The following is a 25,453-nucleotide window of genomic DNA, read 5'->3' on the forward strand; positions in this document are numbered from 1 at the left end:
TAAATTTGACAATATACGATTGCGCTCTGATGGATGATTATTGGATAATCTGTCTAGTGCATTTTAAGTGTTATCCTGTATATATTATCTCACATCCTTGTTATATAAATTCCTTCTAATATAATATTATTAATTATTAATAAGCCTTTATTCATCGAAATTTCATTGAAATACATTTAACGAAAATAGATATAAATAGAATTTTATTAAGGTGCGGCACCTGTCCGGGAGAAGTCCTCTTCCAACATTTTTCACCCTATTTTATTTTTTCGTCATCCATTTTTCAGCTACCCTTTCGATTCCGTCAGCCCGTCGCTCTATTAGACTGCCCTTGTTGCCTATTCCAGTCCATTCGGTTACAAATTTAGACCACCTGTCATATCTGTTTAACGGGCAACGTGCCCTGCCCATCTCCATTTAAGTTGTAGGGCATGTTGCTCAGCATATTGATGCTGAAGAAAAACAAAATAATTGTATTTTGTTTTTCTGCGAATACATTCACTTTTCTGTTTGTCGTGTTTGTTGCGTAGTTTAATTCCGAGAATACTTCTTTCTATCGCACGCTGTACTGACACGAACGTATTTTGGCTTTCGTTTTTAAAAATCCAAGTTCGGCTCCATAAGTAACTCAAGGTATCACGCACGAATCCACCAACTTTTTCTTCCTTCCTTCCTTCCTAGTTTACCTTCGAGAATTTTTTTAAGCTTTATATATTCTCCTAATAAACTTATCAATTAACCTTTTTTACGTAACCAACCAGGATTAAGAAAGTGAATGGAGACGTGTGTCAATGGGACGGGGAGGTTTGTGGCCCCTGTCAATGTTTACGGAGGAGTGAAAATATAAATTAAATCTCTTATTTAACTTGGTGCTAATTTATGTGGAGAAATTAAAAACATGATTAAACTTATGGAAACTAAAGTAGCCAGTCGGCAAGTCAGTGTGTTTACTGATGGTTTTTCTTCCTTGGCGAAAAGAGTATCAGCGTTTTTGTATGTAATAAAATAAAATCGGACTTTACTAGTTGTGCACTACATTGTTACAAACGCAAAATATTAGTAATTCTATAAATTAGCCTTAACTTACACTTACTGCACGATCATTGTTACCAGTGACTTGAACCAGTTTGCTATAATTCTTTCCAGGCGAATCTATTAACAAGAATCTTCTATTATATATATAAATAAATATTGTACGAGCTCAATAATCTTAGATAAAGTATTACTTAAAGATGACAGATTTAAATAGTGCGGGAGGGTTAAGTCGGACTGTGTGTTAGTGAGTATGTCACTTAAAACTCACTAAAACCTAAAGGCGCCACCAACAATCAAACTAGGTGGGATGCAACAGCAGAGCCTATTCCGCTTCCCGACGGTTGCGCCCGCCTCTCCACGCCCATTGTTAGTTTGTGAAGATACTGAACACAGCAAGTCTCCTTTACAGACCTGGCCATTCGATCTGGTCCAGTACTTACAGGGATGGATCCCTTCTTTTAAACGCATGAACCCCTGCTTCCCCGATTGGGCTCTTTTTAGGTGTCTAGGATTTGGTGAGCGCGTCGGCATTTACGCGTAGCTCAGGTGGCTTAAGCGCCTTCTTACTCAATGTTGAAGCAGAGGTTAGCTTAGCGCTTCAATTGTATATTGACCGGCACTCGCACCCACTCTACTAGCTTTGGTTCGTCTTTAATTGTTTCAGCCTGGGGTTCGCTAAGAGCAGCCGCCTCGAGAGTCAAGGTGCGGTAACGGCTATAACACACACTGCGTCATATGACACATTGTGGTACGCTCTCGTACCCTGACACTTGACAGAGACACACGCTGCGACTGCCTGAGAATTGTTCGATTGTGCCGGGTAAGTTTGTAGGCCCATATGGGGCAACCGTACAATGCTTCCGCCTGCACCGCATTTGCGTATAAGCAGCGACACCTCCCGAGTATCGATATTATGCGCGAGAGCATGTTTGCCGTGGCGGTGAGCTTAAGGGCAAGTGTCACGAAATGTGGTGTGAAAGTCAACCGCGAGTCGAGGGCCAGCCCAAGATATTTGAGCGTGGTACCAACTCGATGATGTCAGCGTCTTGAGATGGAGCTCTTCTGTGGCCGTAGAAGGATATAGCTTTTGATTTTTGAAGGGCTACTACGAGGCCGAGCATTATTCATTTCAGAAACCACCCGAGCTACACCTGCTTATTAAAGTTGAAGTGAAGTCGTTGGCAACACAGCTGCCCCGTAATATAATCAATACATGAAGTTTTGTATTGTGACTTTGACTTTGATACTAAGTGCAAAAAGGTTTTTTTTGAGAACGATCTTGGAAAACTACACCATCAATGTAATTCAGACAGAAAAATATTTCATAACTAAAGAGTATTCATGGTCGATTGAATTAGAATGTCTATATATAATGTACTCTATGGTAAAGCAACGTGAAATTCCCGTTAATTGAGAAAATATAAACTATGAATATATAATTAATTGATCTGTGCCTACTGCCTGTGTTCTGTGAACATCTTGAACGTTACGTCAATCATTGGCCTAAAGGTCTAGATACCAGGCCATAAACTCCAAAAAAAAAAAATTACGTCAATCATAATCAGATAAGAAGTAATAGACTAATAGTGTTCTGTGATCACAAATGTAAATAGTGACATGTGCTTTTATTTTGAAATTCTAATAAAATATTAATATTACAAAAATTTTAAGACATCCCTATAAAATATTTATTATAATCGGTGCTCTAAACTCGTTTACAAAATGGAAGCCACAGAATTTGATGCTAGTCTCGGGGGAACAGAAAATCTTCCCAACACGGCTAATAGTTTTAAATTTGCGGCATCGAGAAGTATTGAAATTACTGCAATGACTGAAAGTATATTACGACCCAACAAAACAAAGCTGATATTTCAATCATTACCCGTTCATATGCGGCGTAGAGTAATGAGCCACAACTGTAAAAGATTACCTAGAAGACTTCGCGAGGGACACATGGAACAACTAAAGAAGAGTGGACTGCCACCTAAACAAAAGCGTCCCTCGAGAAAATACAGACGTCGCCCAGCTAACCTTCTAGAGGAATACACACGAAGGCAAAGAAGAATTACATGGTTGGAAACTCATATTTGGCATGCTAAAAGATTTCATATGACTGAACGATGGGGTTATCGATTAGCTCATAGACCATGTGATAAAGCATTTAGAGCATGCTACAGAGCCACTTCAGCTCATTGTCTCCTCCAAGACATATCCTATTTTGTACCTATATTGATTAAAGGTTCCATTGAAAGCATAGAAAATATGTTTAATTTACTTTGTAGTAAAACTTGTGGATTAGGTGTTTCAGCTAAAGCTTTTATGTCTGGAAATAGAGCTGGATCTTTTAATATGTTTAAACCACAGTCATTCCCATTTGGATATATTGGTAAAGTTGAATTTCAATGGGTATATACAAATGAGATACCAGATCTTGTAATATTTGTGCATCCGTCACAAATTAAAGAAGTTGAGGCATCTTTTTCATCAATAATCCTTAGTGAAGATACAAAACTTTTAAAAGATAGCAAAAGAATTAAATTATCACACAACTTATCTGACATTTCTATTAATGTATTATATGGGCAATTTAATCGATTTAGGCTGACTGGACCAAAAAGTCATGCTATCCTTACTCATTCTTTGAAAACTGTTAATAATATCAAATTATCTTCAGAATGGGTTTGCAAAACTAAAAACTTTGATTTACATCTACAGGAAAAACATGAATATTGGTCAAATATTAGTAATTTGTCCTCACCATCACAGTTACCTTCAAGAATAATCATTGGTTTAATAGTTAAAGATCCTCGTTGGAGTCGGCCCAAGAAGAGAACCAAAGCAGAAGCTGCCATAACACCTACAAATATAGAAATTTTAACTAATATACCAAAATATGCATCCTCTTCACCCTTATGGCAAACAAATGTTCGAGAAAATATAAAGAAAAATGTAATCACAAATGGTAAATTTATAGAGCATGTCACTAAAACACAATTAGTGCCTGGAGAAACTAATGAAGATGATCCTGCATTACAAAATATTCCCGTTGTGTTAATACAAAGACCTGGTTCACAAAATTCCACTTATAAAAAAATTGGTTAGTCAAATATAATTAAATAAATAAATATTTTCTTATTACCTTTTCTAGGATATCAATTGAATATTAAGTACTTAATATTAACATTTCAGCTTTTAAAGTAAATTTTAAAGCTTACACGTGCTTGCTTTACAAATTTTTGAATCTTAAATGTGAAATAAAATTATTTTTAATGTTTTGATAGGTTATGGCAGTGGATGGGACATCATATTACCTTCAGGATATGGGCTTCCATTTTGGTTAACTCTCATAATGTTTGGTGCAAGACCCGGTGGTCTGCGAGAAACTGAACACTTGTCTCATGAAAAGGGGGAGACCTACTTGTGTCCAGATTCAAAATCTGGTGCATTAGAGGAAGAAAGAATTGAACTACAATTAAAAGAACATTATTTTAAGAAACCACCAAGTAAAAGAGTCAACTTTATTAAACTAGGTATTTTGAGCCCATTTCGATGTCCCTGGACGATATTATTACAAGATTGGAGTAGTTGTGCCTGTGATAATTTTTTTATTCTGAGAGAAACAAATATAATTAATGAATTACAGGTTAGTTTAACGGATTATATAAATTTCAATGAAAGATCTATTCTTCAGATTTCTAAACAAATCTATATTTAGACACTTATGTCAAACAACAATAATTCACAACTTCCAAGGTGTGCAGTTATAAATAATTGTTTTAATAATCACACACTTGATCAAGGTCTAATCTATCATATTACATTATTTTATTCTACACATCTCTCTCATATGCCTATTTACTAATTTCGTACATTATTTTCAGAACTGCCTTAACAAGAAAACCCCATTTATTACTTCATTTCCAAATGAAAATTCTTGTTTGGTTGCGGTTTATCTACAAACTGAAGGAAAAGGTCTTATAAAGGACCATGCTATAATATGTATGCCAAACTTTGGTGACTTTAAATCAAATAAAGTTCTGCAGGAACCACAACATGAAGATAAAAATGCTAAAATAAGGAAAGAGAAACGACTAGAACATAGGAAATTGTTGAAGAAAATAAGAAGAGCACAGATAAAATTAAAGAAGAAGATGACTGAAGTAAGACATTTTATCTAATTTAATTCTGCATTGCATCATTTGGTCCTTACAAAATCCTATAGGGCTTTTTTTCTAGAGCAAGAAATATAATTTCTAAGAAAATTTACTTTGTTGCATTATAAGTTATAAGACAAATTAATATGTGTGCATAGATTTAGGGAGCGTTCAAGTATTACGTAACGCAATTTTTGGAGATTATTGCCCCCCCCCCCCCATGTAACTCGCCGTAACTTTTTCAGTAACCAAGTACAGTACTGTACCCAAGTATAGTAAAACGTTTCGTGACCACCTAGTGACTCTTTAGTTACTATTACGTGGTGTAAGTCGAAAAAATATGAACAATAACGCGTTATTCAATCCCCGCCCCGCATCGTAACGTTTTACAAAATGTAACGATAACGATAATATTACGTAACGAATTTTGGTAGGGGGGTTCCCTACAAAAAAATTCGTTACGTAATACTTGAACGCTCCCTTATCAAATGAATTTGTAGTCAAAACAATTGTTTCAAATATTGAAATCTTATACATATAAATAGTTAATGTGAAGATTTTTCGCACTTTTTTTAAATCTACTTTTTCTTTTCAGAAAATTACAAAACCAAAAACTAAATCTAAAGAACCTTCAGAATATGTGAAAAGTATGAGAGATTTGTGGTTGACATCTTTTGACAGCGTAAGGCACGCATGTGTTAGACAAACTATGGGTTATGTCACTAAGGGTGCATTTAGTTTTACTGAAGCCAAAGCTTGTGCAGTAGGATATATTGCATTTAGCGCTCTTAAATATCTCATTGACAGTAAATTTAATAAAATTTTAGTAAGAAATACAACTTCAAAAAAATATAGTGTAGCAAATATTCAGTTAATAAACAATATCTAAAGCTATTTTTTTTAATGTGACCTATAATTTATATAATATCTAAAACATGAATAAATTCAAAATCTTCTGTAGTTTGTTTGGCCCCTCACATTTGAAGGGCATTGAACATACCAACCTGTTTTGATTAGAAACAAACGGATTTACGAAGGTGCAGGTTACGGTGCAGTTATTATATATAAGGGAGCGTTCAAGTATTACATCATGCATTTTTTGGAGATTATAGACCCCCCTCCCGTGTTACGCGCCGTAACGTTTTTCTGTACCCAATAGTAAAACGTTTCGTGACCACCCAGTGACTCCTTATAGCTAAAAGTTACCATTATGTGCTGTAAAGTACTGGAAAGTCGAAAATAATATTAACAATAACGCGTAATTCAATTCCCGCCCCGCATCGTAACGTTTTACAAAAGGAACCCCCCCTCCCAAAACGCGTTACGTAATACTTGAACGCTCCCTAAGACAAAACAAATAATTCAGTTATTTCTTTCAAATAGTTATATATTTCATAAAATATATCATAACTATATACTACTCTATAATTTAAGTTGATATTATAAAAAAAACAATATATAAAAAACTAATGCATTTATTCATTGAAATCGTCAATTCACTAAAACCACAATTCATTACAAGCTATTCACTGTGTGATAACATTGGATAATGATTTCCAGTCTTATATAATACTTTGTTGTCTATATAAGATATGCCAATATAGACTTTCATACCATAATGGGCAACGAGAATGAGACGTTTTGTAATTAATTTGATTACAAAACAATTTTTCAACGATAGATGGCGTTGTAAACAGTTTCAAAAGTGTATGTTTTGGAGGTAAAGAAATGACAACCTATAAAGTATAGATTTAATGTATTATGACATACAATTTGAATCTTTGGAAATCTACTAAGATTAACAAATTTATTTCAAAGATCTTTACAAACAGACATAATTAAAATAATGTTATTCGCGTTAATGTTTTATTTAATTTGTATTCGTAAAGCAAAGAAAATAACAAATTACTTGCTATTAATATCTATTAACCAACGTTTTACACCATATACCTGAAAATGCGACAATTTTTTTTTTGTATTGTTAAAGTAGCTTTTGATTGGCCATTCTGTATTCTAACAACTTTTATGTAAACATTAGAACTATAATTTTACATTATTAAAACACGTTTAATTATCAGATTTACTTAAATTAGAAAATTGTATAATTTTTTTGTATATTGGTGTGCTCGCCTAAATAAAAGTACATATTTTATTTTTTTGACACTCAAGTGAGTGAGATGGCATTAGTGTGCAAGCGAGAGAGTATGACCAGCGCCATTTCATTCGTTTAACGCGTTTTAAGCATGTGTTACACTAACGTGAACCTATACCCAAATAACTACATACTGTATTTCATTTACGCTTACTAAGAGCCGATTGCCATAGCTTAGCTTATTCAATTAACTCTAAGGTTCGAGTCCCGGAGTAACAAAAAGAAAACAAATGAAAGAATTGTGTCTATTCAATAATGAATATTATTTTAGCATCAGAGTTAAATTATCATTAGAATCACAATCACGTGTGATCATTGTATCGACTACCATTTATATAATTATGTATGTAAATGCTACAAGTCGTAGATTTTTATAGAAAAATAACAAATGCGTTTTGTATAGAAAAAAATATGCCATCTCATTACCAACTGGTACAGGGCATCATTTAATTAATCGCCACACTATCTAATAATTAAACGTTTTTGAAGTTATACTTCTTTAGGCGCGTTATGAAAATTTTATGAGAGTGAAATTTTACGACGCGCGCGCACCGTGACTCAAAATTAACAGAATGAAGTTGCCCACGGAAGATGCTACGGCATTGGACATAATTTAAAAACAACATTCGAATAATAATAGAATTTATGTTACACTTAATGTAAGAGAATAATAATAAATATTTATGTATTTATTTAATTTTTCAAATGTAAACCGACTATATTGACTCCTTTTCCAGTCTTTGATTATTTAATTGTAATTAATTATTTGCATGCAATCAAAAACTATGTTTAATAATGCCAAAGAAGTATAACTTCTTACGCTTCTTACACGCACCCTTTTTTTTTTTGCTTTAGACCTAAACGACAAAGCTACTCATAAACATATATAAGCCACAATTAGCTAATATCTCTACCACTCCATATTAAAAATGTGACTTTTACTGAAACTACACTACATAACGTTTATAAGACCCCTTAGGGAAAGATTCGAGTGAAGCTAAAACCATTTTAACGAACCCAGGACCTTCGAGTTGAACAAAAGACTGAGCTATGATGCATTACTATATTTTGGATCGTTTCCTTGCGATGGCGTCTTCAACCGCTTTGAGCTGCTTGAGAAGTTCCTCTCTTCTTGATACTGACTTCTTTGCAGCTCCGGCGCCGACTGGAGACGTTGCTGCGCGTTTTCTACCCGTTTCTAAAACAAATTAAATAAAAATAATAAATCAAATTAACGCACAGCTTGTTTTTTTTACTCGTTTGTAAATAATGAAGTGTATATGTAGTAAATGAACGATTATTTGTTAAAACTGTAGACATTTACAGCCAATATTCGAATGGCGAGTCTCTTTATCAATTTGAGTTAGGGAGCGTTCAAGTATTACGTAACGAATTTTGGGAGGGGGGGGGGTTCATTTTGTAAAACGTTACGATGCGAGGCGGGGATTTAATTACACGTTATTGTTAATATTATTTTCGACTTACACCACATAATAGTAACTGAAGAGTCACTAGGTGGTCACGAAACGTTTTACTATACTTGGGTACTGAAAAACGTTACGGCGAGTTACATGGGGGAGGGGGGTCAATAATCTCCAAAGATTGCGTTACGTAATACTTGAACGCTCCCTTAACGCTGTGATGAATGAACTAATTTTAATTTTTATGAATAAGGAGTAAATATTTATAAATGATAGCTACAAACATTACACCTTCCTCCAAGTGACAGAATGAATTATGAATCGATGAATAAAAAAGATTGAATAATTTTCTACCATTCCAAATGGTATTGAGAAGATGGGTTTAGGCAAGCTCTAATTCTATCATATCAAATCAGTATATTAACTTCGCGATTACCACGATGAAAGCACTCGAAATATCAATATGTAAATAATGTTATAAATTCACATTTATATTTATAAATATCTTACGTTATTCTTACGTGAAAGTAATTATTTGAAAGTAATTTACTATTTTAATATAATTGTTATCGCCTGTTTTCTTTATGATTTAATATTAAGTGAATTACAAACGTCAACACGATTCTATAATGATGTACAACACAGAATATCAAAATTAAAAAATATAATCGACACAAGGTAAAGGACAATTTGACATTGCAATTATTTTGGGAAAACATTTAACTTTTTGGTAAAACAGGTGTTATTAATATAGACTCTATGGCATAATTTATTTATGTACATTGGACTATATATTTAAAAATAATAATTAATTAGGTTTTATCCAATATTTTATGTATAAAAAACTCTATATACAATACAAATTTCCATCTACCCTCATTAATAGTTTCATAAACATATAAAAAAAATAGAATAAATTTTAAAATACCGTTTTCACTAGATGCCTCCTTTTTATTTGCGACTGTGACAGCTGCGGCTAAGCCCGTTGACTTTGCGTTGAGCCTGCAAATATATAAAATAAATCTGTACTAGTTTCAAGTATATTAACACAAAAATTCAAGTGTTAAATTAAGTGTTAACTAAGTTAATAAAAACTACGCATCAAATTTAAAAAAAACAATGGCGATTAAAAAGACTGGCGGAGAGTTTGCCAGTTCTTCTCTCCCGTTTTACACCCTTGATTTGAGAACTGGCAGTAAATATAAAATCAGAAGCATTAATATGTATTTCTTTACTGATGAGTCATAAGTCAAGTGTACATTATGTTAGGGAGCGTTTAAGTATTACGTAAGAAGTTTTGGGGGGGGGGGGGTGTGTGTGTGTGTAATGTTGTAAAATTTACGATGCGGGGCGGGGATTGAATTACGCGTTATTGTTAATATTAATTTCGACTTACACCACATAATAGTAACCAATGAGACACAAGGTGGTCACGAAACGTTTTACTATACTTGAGTACAGTACTGTACTAGGGTACTGAAAAACGTTACGGCGAGTTACATGGGGGGGGTTGATTTTTTACTTGTACGAAATTGTGGAATTCCTTGGATTTCCTTATTTTTATTACTTACTGTTAATGTCGGATGGAGTAAATTTTTATATGAAAATTGATTTATTCTCTTGAGTGTTACCTTGGTCTAGCAGCGGCGTTAATCAACCTCGCGTGTCTCGCTCGTCGCGCGCCAGAACTGCCCGAAGACGACGACGAATGAGACTCACTTTCAGAATCACTAGAAGATGTGGACGATTCTGAAAAGTTACAATAACGTCACAAAATAAAAAAAAAGTAACAACTAACTCTTTTCTTCTTTTCCTAGAAAGATTATTACCAGAACCAGAAGATGAAGAACGGGAATATTTTTTTCTATTCCGATTGCGACTGGCCGCTTTGCCCCGATTATAGGGATCTGGTTCATCCTGAAAACATTAGCCACAATAAAGCGAAACGCGCCATTATTAAGAATTTTGTTTTAATAACCACGGTTACACATTATTTAAAAAAAATTTTTTAGACCTTGTGTCAAAAAATAAATGTTTCAATAAAACAATTTAAACCGGATTGAAGTTATGTATTTACAATTATTTTTCATAATTTTTCGCGCGCTTTACAGCGTGTGCGTGGTCACGGTGACTCGTCGGTTAAATTTAACTTCAATCCGGTTAAAAATTGTTTTATTAAATGTGTAAAAGTTCTGTCAATAAAATACATACAATATCTCATATGTTTGTACCTCTTCGATCATCCCACCCACAACATGACCCTAGTAGTTTTTCAAATTCAGCCCCATTAAATATTATATATATAATAACTTTTACTTTACTATTTACAAATTAATTTTTAAGTATCGTTTACACTCTTAACTTCGAGTTTTAATTTTTGATGAATTAAGAAAATTTATTGAATTAAAAAAAAACCAAAAGTTTAACAAAATTGACTGTATTATGAGCTAAAAATATACATACCATAGATTCGTAGGCCTACCTTGTGTCTGTGTGAGGGTGGGGCTGGTGGGTTAGCCGCGAGTTGCCTTGCAGCGGCAGGGGAAGGAGCGCGACGACGCGGGGCGGGGGGATTCATAGCCGTCGCACGCGCATTTGCCAAACGACGCTCACGTACAATTACAGATGGCGAAAGTCTGTGGGTAGGTGTGAATTAAGCGGGTAATCGGTAGATTCAAAAGCAAGGTGACATTTTAATCAATGGGGATTTTGCCAATGCATTTTCGAAAGACTTAAATTTGAACTAATTATTTTATTCATATTTATTAGGTTTTTGGAGAGTTCAATCTACGGAGTCGATCGACTACGTTGGCTGGGACATCTTGAGCGCATGGGGAAAGATCGGACGGTGAAGGACCAGCTATACGCTGGATACCAGCTAGCCGCTGGATCGACAGAGTGGAGGAGGAACTGCTGTAGCTGAAAACCAGCAATTGGCGGGAGATGGCACAGGACAGCGCTGGAAGATTCTCATTTGGGGGGCCAGCGGAGTGAGTGAGGTTTTAAAACTCTTCTTTGGACCCAATCATATACCTTAATATAATTGAATTGGTATTTCTATAATTGGCCATACACCTAATTTGAAGAACAAGATTCAACCAAAAATAAGTCACCTTACTTTTTAAACACGTTTCATATAAGTTAGTACTTAACATAAATTACGACAGCAAACGAATCATGTCCCTGACCGAGAGGATAACTAGAAATTATATTAAAACGAAAATAAATTCGGCAATAAATATATTTAAAATATCCGACGGCATATAACGTAAGTAAAATTTCGACCAAACCTTCCTGGATTTAAATTAAAATAAATAAATTGCAAAACATACTATACGCTAACTACAATGCAACTACATGCAAGTATATGTATGAAAAGTGTAACATAGGAGAACAAACCAATAGAATAAACGTTGTTTCATTCTAACTAAAAAGAGACAGCCAAGAAATTATGGAATAGACAGAGACAGCTGTATTTCTTACAAGACGTACTTAAACGACAACAGCAATTCTATTGGTTTCATCCCTAACACTTTTCTACTAACCTTTGTCGGGAAGACGACGAAGCCCTTCTCTTGCGACGCGTGCCAGGCGTTCCAGAACTTCGCGAGCTGGAATTAGAAGAGCTGTAGGCCCAGGGGAGGCCGCAGGGGAATGAAGGACGCACACACGCCAACATACACATATTCACACGCACACACACACACACATACACATAACAGAGTAGCAGCGAAACCCCAATGAGTGATCAAAAGCATGCAAGATAGTTTGAGAATCGTCAGTGTGATCACCGAAACACCACGATTTGTTATGAAAGCGAAACCCGGCGAAGGGGGAGAGGGAAGCGGGGGGAGAATTTACGAATTAATAACATAAATAGAATAAAAATATGCAATTTTTATGCTAGTAAAGCACTCAAAGGGCTTTGAAGTTTGGAAACAATTGAATGTGCTGCCTAATTGGACAAATGGGAATTATTAAAGAAAATCCTACAAAATTTGTGTGCATAAATCAAACGGTGCATTTTTATAACGTGCACAAAGCTAAAATATCCTTGTAATCAATAAATAATTTCTTGCGACCCTCTATCAGTTGATAAAAATAAATTAATAATATAACATAACACTATAACTCCGAACCTTAAAAAAAATACTACTTCAATGGATATAAAAGCGAATCAATTATAGCAAATACAAACAGAGCGGCAATAGATAATATAGCATTTAGTATTTCTGTCCATATAACGTACAGCGACACATACTTTTCTCGGCCGGCGGCTGTAATTGGTACTACCGTCGCCATTTTGAAATGTCACACTGACATTCAATGTCAGTTGGCTCTCAAATTAATTTTACTATCTAGCAACATCTAATAAAAATCCAACTAAAATGGATTTATTTTTATTCCATGCATTATTAATTACAATGGCAAAGTTATCGAATGGTACTGATTGCTAGGTATCTTAAAATATATATATTATTAGTAAACACAAAAGATTAGAACGTGTAGGTACTTTAGACTTTTAAAATCTACTGAGGTTAGGTTAGTAACAAGTCCGTTCCGCACAAAGTCTCGAAATAAAAGTGAGTCAACGCCGGTGTTGCCACGCTTTATATAGGTTTCTGCTACAAAATGGCGTTAGTCCGCTAACAATATTATAAGTACAAGTAACAAAACCTATCGTATCAGTTGTTCCTAGGTTTGTGTCACATTTATTTAAGCCTAGAACTGTATTTTCTAGATACTAGTACACATTGTTTTATTAAGACATTTCAACAAATAATTCCCCTTATAATGGTTAATTTTTATTTACTGGCAATACTAATATCCTTGGCAGCGATGCTATTACCGGCCGAGAAAAGTATGTGGCACTTTATCTCTTCATGTCAAATTATAATCTGTCAATATAACGTAGACCCTAAAAGAACTCGGAACGTCAACTTATGAGAAACAATTTCATTAATTCGCGGTTATATCTATTCAAATAGTTGTATGTATTTAAATATCAAGAACTCGCGTTAACCAAAGACAATATTTTCCGTATCACCCGAAGACCTAGTTCATTAGACACAAATAATACAAAATAATTTCTCTTGGATTTCTACACTACACTACTACTATATATTTCTACATACACTATTCAAATATATAACTGCAATTTTTACTGTTATCTTGTGTCGAAAGACTCAAACAAAGAGCTATCACGTAATATCTAATGTCACTTACGCTTCTAGAACTTATGAATTCTATGATCTATGGATCGACCAAATAGTTTCATGTCATGTTGGTAGTATATTATCGTAATAAATATCTATGGATAATTAGGAAACTTGTATAATAATTTGTAGGTTGTAACGGATTCATTTTGGAATGTGGAAAATCCAAATGACTGCAGTGCCTAAACGTCGGATGGACCTCTAAATATACAAATTTTAGAGATTTTTCGTATTAGAACAGTCAAATTAGCCAAACTTAAATGTAGCTACCAAAGCTATCAAACCATTTTGACAGCACTCTAAACGATATTTTGACTTGAGATAGACCTATAACTGTCAACTTTGAATTTTTTGATCGGTATTACAAAAAAAAATGCTACATTAAAATGCGAGTATAAATATTTCTAAAGTAAATGCCATACCTGGATGACGAATAGCTATCACTAGATGGCGCCCTCCGCTTTTTGGCAGCGGGCTCGGCTCTCATCCAAGGATCGGCCCACTCGTCGCCACGCCCATCCCGCTCGCGTCTCTCCCTCCCCTCCCTGCCCTCGCGCCGTTCGACCTCTGCCCGTTGGACTATCACTTCGCGCGATGCACGAACGCGACGCTGATAAAATTTAATTATTTGCTTTTTATTTTGTTTGCTTAGATTAGAGTAAGGAAGCGTTCAGTATTACGTCACGCAATTTTTGGAGATTATTGCCCCCCCCCCCCCCATGTAACGCGCCGTGACGTTTTTCTGTACCCAAGTATTGTAAGACGTTTCGTGACCACCTAGTGACTCTTTATACCTAAAAGTCACCATTATGTGGTGTAAAGTACTGGAAAGTCGAATATAATATTAACAATAACGCGTAATTCAATCCCCGCCCCGCATCGTAACGTTTTACAAAAGGACCCCCCTCCCCCAAAATTCGTTACGTAATACTTGAACGCTCTCTAATTAAATAATTACGAAAATAAAAGCTGTTTATAGTTCCTATTATTATTTAATTCTTACGCAATAGTAAATAAATAAAATCAAGGAAATAAATAACAAAACTTTTTATTATATATGTTCTTAATGTTTAAATTTTCACACAATCCACTGAGAAATATTGAATAGCAGATATTTTTTCCTGATTTTCAACAATACCTTATGGTGAGAAGGATCATCAGGTGGCACCCCGTACTCCTCGAAATAGGGCGGCCGCTCAAAAGTCCGTTCACGCTCGAAGCCACGCTCTCTCTCATAGTATCGCTCACGTTCGTCAACTGGTCCACGAGGTAACCGACCACGAAATGGAGGTACACCATAACCTCCTCTGAAATATTTTGATATATATTATATGTATATTGATGCTTTTTTACCGGATTGAAGTTATGTATTATTATAAATTTACAATTATTATACATAATTTTAAATGTAACCGACGTTTCGAGTGTTTTACAGCGTGCGTGGTCACGGTGACCGCGATGTAAAATAATTGTAAATTTATAATAATACATAACTTCAATCCGGTAAAGAAGTGTTTTGTTTAAATGTGTAAAAGTTATGTCAATAAAAGACTATGTAGTATATTGATTACATAACTTTTTCATGGTATATAAGGGGTCGATAGGATAATATCAGCCTCTGCCAACATATCAGTTCCACACATTTGGTATATTTTACTGAAAAATTCATTATATTATAACACATTATGTGTTTAAAGGAAAACGCTTTTTACCGGATTAAAGTTATGTATTATTATAAATTTACAACTATTTGACATAATTTTAAATTTATCCGACGTTTCGCGTGCTTTACAGCGTGCGTGGTCACGGTGACTGAAGACAAAAGATGTTGAATGTCAAAAAGTATCACAGCTGCAGAGAAAGTTGCATTATCTGTATTTATTTCCCCGGAGTTGGTATCGACTAAAAGATGGAGGGTTTTGGCAAAAATGGCTCACGGTGTCCTCTATTTTCGCGGATTGTTTTTCTTTTTGAGATTTTAATTTGGATATTATTGGATCCCTAATCCAATAAGAACTTTAATCCGGTAAAAAGCGTTTTTCTTTAAATGTTATGAGTTATGTTAATCAAAGACAATACTATGTACATTATGTGTTGTTAAGTTTTAGATTAGATTTGAATAAATATGAACACGACTTAAAAATTAATTTGCCAAAGAAGTTTAACTTCTGACATGTGTACTTTATACGCACGCACTTTTTTTTTGTATATATGTTATATGTATTGTATTAAGTATTTCTTTCCTCAAACTCACCGATATGCCTCCGTGTCGCGTGGCGGTGGCGCCTCGTGTATCGGGGGCGGTGAGGCGCCGACGGCCGCGGCCGCGTACGCTAAATCAGCGTCCGGGTCGTGAACTACGCCTCCAACAGATAGATGGAGCTTTTTCTCTTCGAAATCCATGTCTTGCTCTTTACGCTTGTTTGCTATACGAAGCATCTGAAATAAAGCATATATTTTTATATTTACATATATTCTATAATACCAGCCCAGCAGCCAGTTTTTATTTTTGTAATGACCGAAAATAGTATTACAATTACTATAAGATATTCATGTGATATATCTCGTTACTACCACAGGTATCAAACAAATATCATTTCCGGCGAATAAAACCCAGGGTTATACGTAATAGGCGAGTTGTGAGAGGGAGTTATTTCCATTTCGATAAGTTATCAGCATTCTGAGTATATTTATTAATTTACCACTAGTAACTTTGTTATGAACATTCAAATTAAAATAATATTATTATGTATATTTGTTTGTTGACAAACTAAGGTGAATTCCAATCTAGGAAATGGTTCAAGTTTTAGTAAAATCGGTTCATTTGTTTTTAAGATATCCATATATTTGTTCTTTTTCGGTTGACAGGTCTGACTGTCAGTTTAATTTCTCTCAATATACCTTTTCTAGAAACTATATTTTTAGCATTAAAACTTACCTCTTTAGCAGTACGCAGACCTCTTTCCCAGGCAGACTCTGGTGGGGCAACATCCCGGGGCGTGGCGGGGTACCCACCAGCCGGAACTCCTCGAACCACCTCGAACATATTATAATTACCCTTGTCCGTCACACCGGGGTGGAGGAATCTGGGAAGGGTAAAATAAAAAATATATGACCCACTTCTGGAATCAATGCAGGATGATTGCTCCTTACTTTATAGGTTCAGTAGGAGATCAGTCGTTGGTGCCTATATAAATAGTTAATATTTATTAAAATAGAATGAATATAAGCTATGCACAATAGCCACTAAGACACAGAGGAAGTTTATATTTCTTTATAATTATAATACACATATTTTGTAATACACAATTTCAATATTTGATATCAAATATAATATACTTTTTTAGTCATCTTTGTTTCTTCTTTTATAAAAAAATAACAACTTCTGTTCATCTGTTTATTTCTTTTATAAACTAAAGAGTTCGTACATTACCAATTAGTAATGCCAATCAGTTACCAATATGAATAAATGATTTAAAAACATTTATATGCAATACATGTTAATTAATTCATTCAAATATCTACCTGCAACTAACGCCCCAAGTACAAGCTCCCCTCGAGAAGAATCTGCAGACAGGCTTAGGCTCACTTTCTTCAGGTCTCCGTTCAGCTTCATCCGAGACTTCACCCTCCTCCAACGAGGAACCACGAGAACGCTTACCTGGCTTCAATTCTTCTTCTATAAGTTATAAAAAGAAAATAAATCTTTAATTTAAATCCTTTTTCCCTTTTTGTAAGGATAGTAGTAATGATAAACATAGCCAAAAATTAGAGTTTCTTCTTTAAATTTAAATAATTTTTTAAATAACACTTTAGATACAAACAAGAAATATATACCATTATTTCGTTTACGGCATTTGTGAATAGAGTAATCGTCAGTACATAATCTAGTTATGTTAAAAGAGTTTTATATGTTAATTGTACTCTCTACAAACCATCCTACAACTCATCTGCTCATAGTCAGAAGACTGATTGCACGATGCGCTCCATTAAAAAAAAAAAATTGTACTCTCTTATGTATAAGTAGACTATGAAGTCTTGAAATCCTAATAATATCTATCAATATTTACTACAATAGGAATAAATAAAATATACATAGCGTGTTGTAACTTTTTATGTTATTAAATACCTTTTTCAGCAGCTTGGTCATCAATATCACCATTGGAATGATCCTTGGATTTTGGCTCAACACATTCACCCTCTTCCGCTTCAAAGTCCAATTGCTCTTCTGCATCTTCAGTATTACTTATTTTCTCTAGAGGTGCCTTGAAAGACAATAAAAGTATTAAAAAAAAAAAACTTCTATTATTTAATGTTTCTTATAAATGTCAACTTATTCCAATAAGATATAGGGCAGCATAAAGATTATTTAACATTCTTGTCTAATTAACCCTGGTTTACATTGATTTGTTAAAATTTATTTTTATTAAAAAATAAATTGAAATTTAGAATTATGTCTCATACCTTATCCATTTTATGTGTTTCCTTGTCCTTTTCATACCTTGGTGAGGGTTCTCCATTTGCTATTTCTGGCTTCTTAGATTTTGGCTAAAATTTTAGTTTGATTATTAGCCAAAATTTTTAAATAAAATGATTAGAAGTAATAACTGAACCCAGTCCATTGATTAACATTATTACTTAAGAGAAAATAAAATGTTTCTAAATTACACATAGATTTAAGTACTTTGCAAGGACTTTTAGAATATCACTTTGATGGCTTAGATTGTTAGGCCATGCATACAATGTTAAAGCCTCAGATTTGAGCCAAAGTTAATGTATACAAAACTGGTAACAATACCAGTTTAAAGGCAACCATTAAAAACATCTGAAGTAGACATACATATGTGTATATACAATATATGTAGCTACAATTTTGATATAAGATGAATATACCTTGGAAAAATTTGTTTTTAATTTCTAAAATGATCATGGCTCTAAAAAGAAAACATTTTGGGAAAAAGGTTTTATGTGATATTTATTTTTATCTTACCTTTGATGTCTTTTCATCAGCTAAATCTAAGTCTGACACATCAGATAAATCTTCATGGCTTATACTTTTTTCCTTGCTTTCCAGTTTATTACTAGCTTCAGATTTTCTATCCTCCTGGTCAGATTCCATTTCCCCTGCAATAATTAGGAGTTTAAGTAAACATTTCAAGAAAAACAATACTTGCAATAACAATGTTGATGCTAATTATTATTCTTATAAAAAATTTATTCATTCAAATTCAAGAATAGAATAGACTCTTGTTGCAATTACACAAGAGTAAATTTGACACAAATTAATAATACAGTTATTAACTTAATCCCAAAAAAATGAAACATTAATATTATAGATTAAAATAACCAAGCATAAATTATATGAACATATTCACCATCTGAAATTTCCTCAGTATCCTTAGCATTTGTTCTTTTATTGTAAGTAGAACTTCTACTTGACTGGCTAGATTCTGATTGGCTTCTCTCCCTTGGCACAGAAACCATTTTCTGTTCTGCCTTTGTGTGTCTTCTCCATTTATCTTTATTTTCCCATTCATTATTGCTAACTACTGGTCTTTGAGGTGATAATGAAGTCCTATCTGGTGAAGGTGATGAAGAACGAGGCTGTGATTCATTATTTCTAGATGTTGCTTGAGAGGCAGAATCAGGTGAAACTGGTTGGGACCTTGTGACTGATTTTGCAGAACTACTACTTTGAGGTGTTTTAGGCCCTGATGAATATTGTTCTGGGCGTTCTGGAGAATCTATATTTGATCCTACATCACTTGGTGATTTTGGAGCATCGGGAGATTTTGGTCCAGCTGGAGAAGCTGGGGCTGAGTTTTCAGGAGAATTTATGTCTGAATGTGCTCCACTCAGGTTATCTGGTGTTTGTGGTTTATTACTAAGTGACCTTTCAGGAGATGGAGACCTGCTGTTGGGAGATGGAGAACGAGGCTCGCAATTTTTAGATGGAGTTGGTGAATGTGGAGGTGATTTGGTATCTCTTTTAGAACTCCCTGATGATGAACTTCTCCTGCTTCGACTCTTGGAACTTGAACTACTACTGCTTGAGGTTGATTGTGTATCACCGGCATCTCTAGAATCTTCTGAATCCATGCCTGAAAGATAAATTATGAAGGAAGATTTGAACTAATACTCCACTATTTGACCCATCCTAACCAAGCACAACTTAAATACTGTGTAGAATACTGGTAAGTAAATTAAAGCAAAAGTAAAAAAAAACTTTGAAACAAAATTAGTGTAAATTGTGTTTAAGTGAGCTTCATGGATTAGTTGTTGCTGAATTTTCTGTACAGTAACGCAAGTACTTCTGAAAAAACACTGTTATGACCAAGAGTTCACTTTATTGTAGTTTACTAGGTCTGATGTATGTAGACACATCTAGCCTTACCTTAGAGTGGACGCCTCGACGCCAGTTTCGGTGGCACTTTACACTTTTCATTTTTACGACTTTTTAACTTTTTATTCACAACACAAAACGAAACTCAGGTCTGTCACATACATTCGTGAAAACTTTTAACTTTCTAGAAAACGATAACTGACGAAAACTTATTGAAATCAACACTACTTCAACATGGCTGTGATACAGGAGGAAATATATAATAACATAATAAATAATCACTTTTATAACTTCCGATATGATAGCTTACGCCCTTACCTTAACTTAGGAAGAATAGGCGAAAAATTCTTGAGGTTAATAAAGGAAATTATAATTTAAAATCTTCAATTTGCGTCGATCGCCTTTTCTCATAGCTTCGCAGCAATCAACAACATAGATTATAGAAGAGTATAGACTATAGCCTATGACCTATCTATTATTAAAATATAGATAATAAAGTTCTATACGCACCGTAAATGTGACACAGATCAAAGCGGTAAACCACAGACTTTTATAAAACGTATTTTCATTACGAATTGATATTTCCTGTATTGATTGATTTTGTTTAATAAATTTTAATAAAAAAAATGGATTCCTTAACTTAGGCGTAACGCATTTCATTTCTTAGGCGCTATTCGGCACCTGTGTAATTAACAACTAACTATCATAGACAGATACTAGGCCATAAACTCCAAAAAAAAACTATCATAGACAGTATGGTCGAAGAACTTTAGCGTGCCCTCTGGGCTAATTTTAAAAAATGCGTCACTTTTTAGGCGGGAAACTGAACGATGCAAATTTGAAGAAAAAATTTTTTAGTTAAAGATTGATATCATTGAAATTGCAGTTGTAAGTTTCTAAAAAATAATATTTATAATACCTGTCCAATAACTTACTAAAATACATTAAAATTAAGTACTTAATCGTCTTTCGATTAGTAATATGATGGATCAAGCTCTTGATGAGAATATTTCCGAAAACGATGAAGAAGAAAGTTTTTTCCAAGATGTAGATATATTACAAAAACATGGAATTAATGTAGCCGATATTAAAAAACTAAAAAGTGCGGGAATTTGTACTATAAAAGGTATCCAAATGTCAACAAAGAAAAAATTGTCAAATATAAAAGGGTTTTCGGATACGAAAGTAGAAAAAATAAAGGAAGCATGTCTCAAAGTAGTTAGCCTCGGGTTTATGACAGCACTGGAAGTGAGTGATAGACGAAAACAAGTGTTTAAAATAAGCACTGGCAGCAGCGAACTTGAGTAAGAAACGTCAGTTATATCATATACAAAATTTATTTATTATAATTGTAAAGTAACTTTTTTCCTCCTCAACTCCTATTAATATTATTATTGAATTTTTACTGTTTTAGCAAACTCCTTGCGGGTGGCATAGAGTCGATGGCTATAACAGAAGTATTTGGTGAATTTAGAACTGGTAAAACACAATTGTCACATACACTTTGTGTAACCACGCAAATTCCTAATGGTAGCTATTGTGGTGGGAAGGTCATGTTCCTTGATACAGAGCATACCTTGTATCCTTTTGTAATTCTTCTTAAGTTTGAAACATGCTTATCAAATTTATAGCACTAGCTTTAACTCCTTAATTCCAGAAATAATTCCTCCAGGGATTTGAACTGGATGACTAAAACAATTCTTTCTTTTTATTAATTAGATTAATGTGTCATATTAACAACATATTTCTTTAATAAAGAAACAGTCGCCCCGACAGGTTAAGGCCGATAGCAGATAGATTTAATTTAGATCAAAATGGCGTATTGGATAATGTTTTGTATGCAAGAGCTTATACTTCGGAACATCAGGTAATTTCTAGCTGAGTAGGTATTAATTTTGCAAAGTGGCAAATTTAAATGCTAGTAATTTATATTATACTAGCTGACCGGGCAAACATCGTTTTGCCATGCATATCATTTATAATAAAAAAAATAGGGGTTGATGGTGATAGTTATGGTGGTATGTATTTTTTAATGCTGTATCATAAATTTAGGGCCTAAGTTAAAACCCTTTTAACATTTAGGGGGATGAAAAATAGATGTTGTCCGATTCACAGACATACCCAATATGCACACAAAATTTCATGAGAATCGGTCAAGCCGTTTCGGATGAGTTTAACTACAAACACCGCGACACGAGAATTTTATATATTAAATTAAATATAGAAAATACTAGTTATTGGAGACAGCATCTCTTTGTTACTCTATTTTTTATTTAGGATATAAAAATAATTCATACTTGTAAATAAACCCTATACACAATTGCTAATATATATAAAACGAATGTCGTATTTGAATACGCCTGTTCATAAGATTAGCTAAGTTAATTGTCGCAGGCGGAATTACTAGATTTTGTTGCCGCGAAATTTCACGAAGAGGCGGGAGTTTTCAAACTCCTCATTATCGACTCTATAATGGCCCTATTTAGGGTTGATTTCTCTGGACGTGGAGAACTAGCAGACCGACAACAGAAGTTGGCACAAGTTCTTTCTAGATTACAGAAGGTTTGTTAAATATGTCAATAAGTAGTTACTGATTTAAATATCTACTTTTCGCACCACAACATTACAATTTTTGATAACGGATATTGAGAAAACTTTATTGAAATTGCACAGTCAGCCTAGTAGCTAGGCCGTCGAACAATGGAGTTTTTTTCCTATACGTAATTCAAACCAAAAAAATCATTGTAAGGAAAACTAAACGTCCAAGAAGCAAAAATACAATTATATTAAGCAGAGAAGACCTATAAAGTAGTCTAGTAGGAATAGTATATAATCAGGTGTCATAAAAACAACGTGATTATAACCATTTCGACGTTCGATGATACAAGTTTATATTCATTAAGTTTTAACTTATGAGTAGTGGTATGAATTTTATCACTTTGGGTCGCAGACAGCAATGTTTTATCAGCCAAGCGCGTGTTAATAATAGATAATAGGATCCGGGTACATATTGCCTCCCAATTTAAGAAACCGGATATGATAATTTAAGAAAAATAAATCGCCATAAATCAACGTACTGTGGTTAGATATTTTTGAAGTGAATTAATTCATTTCTTATTCAATAATTAAAATAATTTTGTTTTTTATAAACGTTTTAAATGTATATTATTACTCATTCAGATATCTGAAGAATACAACGTAGCGGTATTTATTACAAATCAGATGACGTCAGATCCTGGGGCTACTTTATCCTTTCAGGCAGATCCCAAAAAGCCTATTGGGGGTAACATTTTAGCCCATGCATCTACTACTAGAATATCCCTACGAAAAGGTCGAGGTGAGAATCGTATCGCAAAAATATACGATTCTCCAGACTTGCCTGAGAGCGAAGCAACGTTCTCTATTACGAGTGGAGGGGTCGCAGATGCTAAAGATTAGACAAGTTCTGTGTAATATTTTTTTAAGCATTGTCTTCAATAAAAGCTTTATAATAAAGCCGGAAAAGTCTTGGATACAGAAAGACTTATTTACCTATAAATTCTCTGCACGGATTGAATAATCAGTATTAATTAGTTGAACATATCAGCATCGCATGTTAACAATTGTATTTTTAAACTTGTTTTAATACATATAAAACTAATGTCCTTTCATTTTATTTATTTTAGCCAAATTTACGATTCAATGTTCTATATTCGATCTCACTCCATATACGTTTTTTCGTAGATTGTAGACGATAATTAATTGCTTGTAGAGTGAGTGATTCAGCGCAGTCAGAGATAACATTTTAACCCTATAAAGAATTCCAAATCAAGGCACACGTTGCGTCAAAGTCCGTTGAGAATCGCCCTCTCGTCATAGTGGCGTGACACTATTGAGCCAATTGTGTCCATGAGGCGTGGGTTAGTGATTAGATAAACAGCTACACACAAAGTCAATTTAATTTAATTGAAATAAGTTATTTTTAGATACAATGTAGAAGTTAAAAAAAGACCATAAATTGATCTAACTTATCTAAACTAATAGAAAAACATTCGATATTTTTCCGATCTCATTAATTTTTCGCGCTTAAAATTTAAAAGTATGCAGAAATGATAGCTCCATCAAGCTGGAACCCGCTTTAGAAAAAACTTGATTTTTCTAAATTTACTTTTATCTACAAACGATGCTAGTGAATGTAGTAAACTTTATTTTTTTGTAGTATCATTAATTGCGCCGAAAAAATAATTAATACCGCGCAAAGCAGGAAATATTACAAATAATTCAATAAAAAACTTTGAAACGGGTGCTAAATTGTTTGTAGTTTATTGTAGTGACAAAAAAAAATTTTTTTTACCCCACTTTATTAAAAACTACGGAATGAATGCTAAAATAACGGAACTATGCAAAAAAAAAGACACCGACTCAAAAACTATAAACGATGCTCATAAATGTAGTATACTTTATTTTTTTGTAGTATCATTAATTGCGCCGAAAAAATAATTAATACCGCGCAAAGCAGGAAATATTACAAATAATTCAATAAAAAACTTTGAAACGGGTGCTAAATTGTTTGTAGTTTATTGTAGTGACAAAAAAAAATTGTTTTTACCCCACTTTATTAAAAACTACGGAATGAATGCTAAAATAACGGAACTATGCAAAAAAAAAGACACCGACTCAAAAACTATAAACGATGCTCATAAATGTAGTATACTTTATTTTTTTGTAGTATCATTAATTGCGCCGAAAAAATAATTAATACCGCGCAAAGCAGGAAATATTACAAATAATTCAATAAAAAACTTTGAAACGGGTGCTAAATTGTTTGTAGTTTATTGTAGTGACAAAAAAAAAAATTTTTTTACCCCACTTTATTAAAAACTACGGAATGAATGCTAAAATAACGGAACTATGCAAAAAAAAAGACACCGACTCAAAAACAATAAACGATGCTCATAAATGTAGTATACTTTATTTTTTTGTAGTATCATTAATTGTGCCGAAAAAATAATTAATACCGCGCAAAGCAGGAAATATTACAAATAATTCGATAAAAAAACTTCGAAACAGGTGCTAAATTGATTGTAGTGACCAAAAAATGTGGTGTAGCATTTATTCCGTAGTTTTTAATAAAGTGGGGTAAAAAAAATTTT

At 33.7% G+C, this 25,453-nt stretch overlaps 3 protein-coding genes across 6 annotated transcripts; 2 read left to right on the top strand and 1 right to left on the bottom strand.

Annotated features, from left to right (window-relative positions):
- Window positions 1-2,622: 2,622 nt before the first annotated feature.
- On the top strand, window positions 2,623-6,083 carry LOC125057400 (ribonucleases P/MRP protein subunit POP1). Its single transcript, XM_047661068.1, has 4 exons — window positions 2,623-4,132; window positions 4,317-4,678; window positions 4,917-5,195; window positions 5,785-6,083. The coding sequence occupies exons 1-4, from the start codon at window positions 2,758-2,760 to the stop codon at window positions 6,076-6,078; spliced, it is 2,310 nt and encodes a 769-aa protein (XP_047517024.1). The 5' UTR covers window positions 2,623-2,757; the 3' UTR covers window positions 6,079-6,083.
- Window positions 6,084-8,075: 1,992 nt separating this feature from the next.
- Window positions 8,076-20,761, bottom strand: LOC125057281 (zinc finger CCCH domain-containing protein 18). 4 transcript variants are annotated; one of them, XM_047660880.1, is made up of 16 exons: window positions 20,640-20,761; window positions 19,354-20,079; window positions 18,969-19,102; window positions 18,443-18,526; window positions 18,108-18,243; window positions 17,504-17,657; window positions 16,917-17,064; window positions 16,233-16,417; window positions 15,117-15,285; window positions 14,401-14,588; window positions 12,308-12,373; window positions 11,245-11,398; window positions 10,592-10,679; window positions 10,394-10,511; window positions 9,691-9,764; window positions 8,076-8,539 (listed from the first exon to the last, which is right to left on the bottom strand). In XM_047660880.1, exons 2-16 carry the CDS (start codon window positions 20,075-20,077, stop codon window positions 8,403-8,405), a joined length of 2,559 nt encoding a protein of 852 aa, XP_047516836.1. In that variant the 5' UTR covers window positions 20,078-20,079; window positions 20,640-20,761; the 3' UTR covers window positions 8,076-8,402. The 4 variants fall into 4 exon arrangements, with proteins under 4 accessions (XP_047516836.1, XP_047516834.1, XP_047516835.1 ...); XM_047660878.1 differs by having other exon boundaries at window positions 12,308-12,388; XM_047660879.1 differs by having other exon boundaries at window positions 12,308-12,388; window positions 20,373-20,759.
- A 406-nt stretch (window positions 20,762-21,167) lies between these two features.
- Window positions 21,168-23,989, top strand: LOC125057393 (meiotic recombination protein DMC1/LIM15 homolog). The gene is made up of 5 exons (XM_047661060.1): window positions 21,168-21,625; window positions 21,736-21,900; window positions 22,086-22,188; window positions 22,716-22,883; window positions 23,502-23,989. Exons 1-5 carry the CDS (start codon window positions 21,303-21,305, stop codon window positions 23,757-23,759), a joined length of 1,017 nt encoding a protein of 338 aa, XP_047517016.1. The 5' UTR covers window positions 21,168-21,302; the 3' UTR covers window positions 23,760-23,989.
- The last annotated feature ends 1,464 nt before the right edge of the window (window positions 23,990-25,453 follow it).

The sequence above is a fragment of the Pieris napi genome, chromosome 16, assembly GCF_905475465.1.
Source record: "Pieris napi chromosome 16, ilPieNapi1.2, whole genome shotgun sequence".
Lineage (NCBI taxonomy): Eukaryota > Metazoa > Arthropoda > Insecta > Lepidoptera > Pieridae > Pieris > Pieris napi.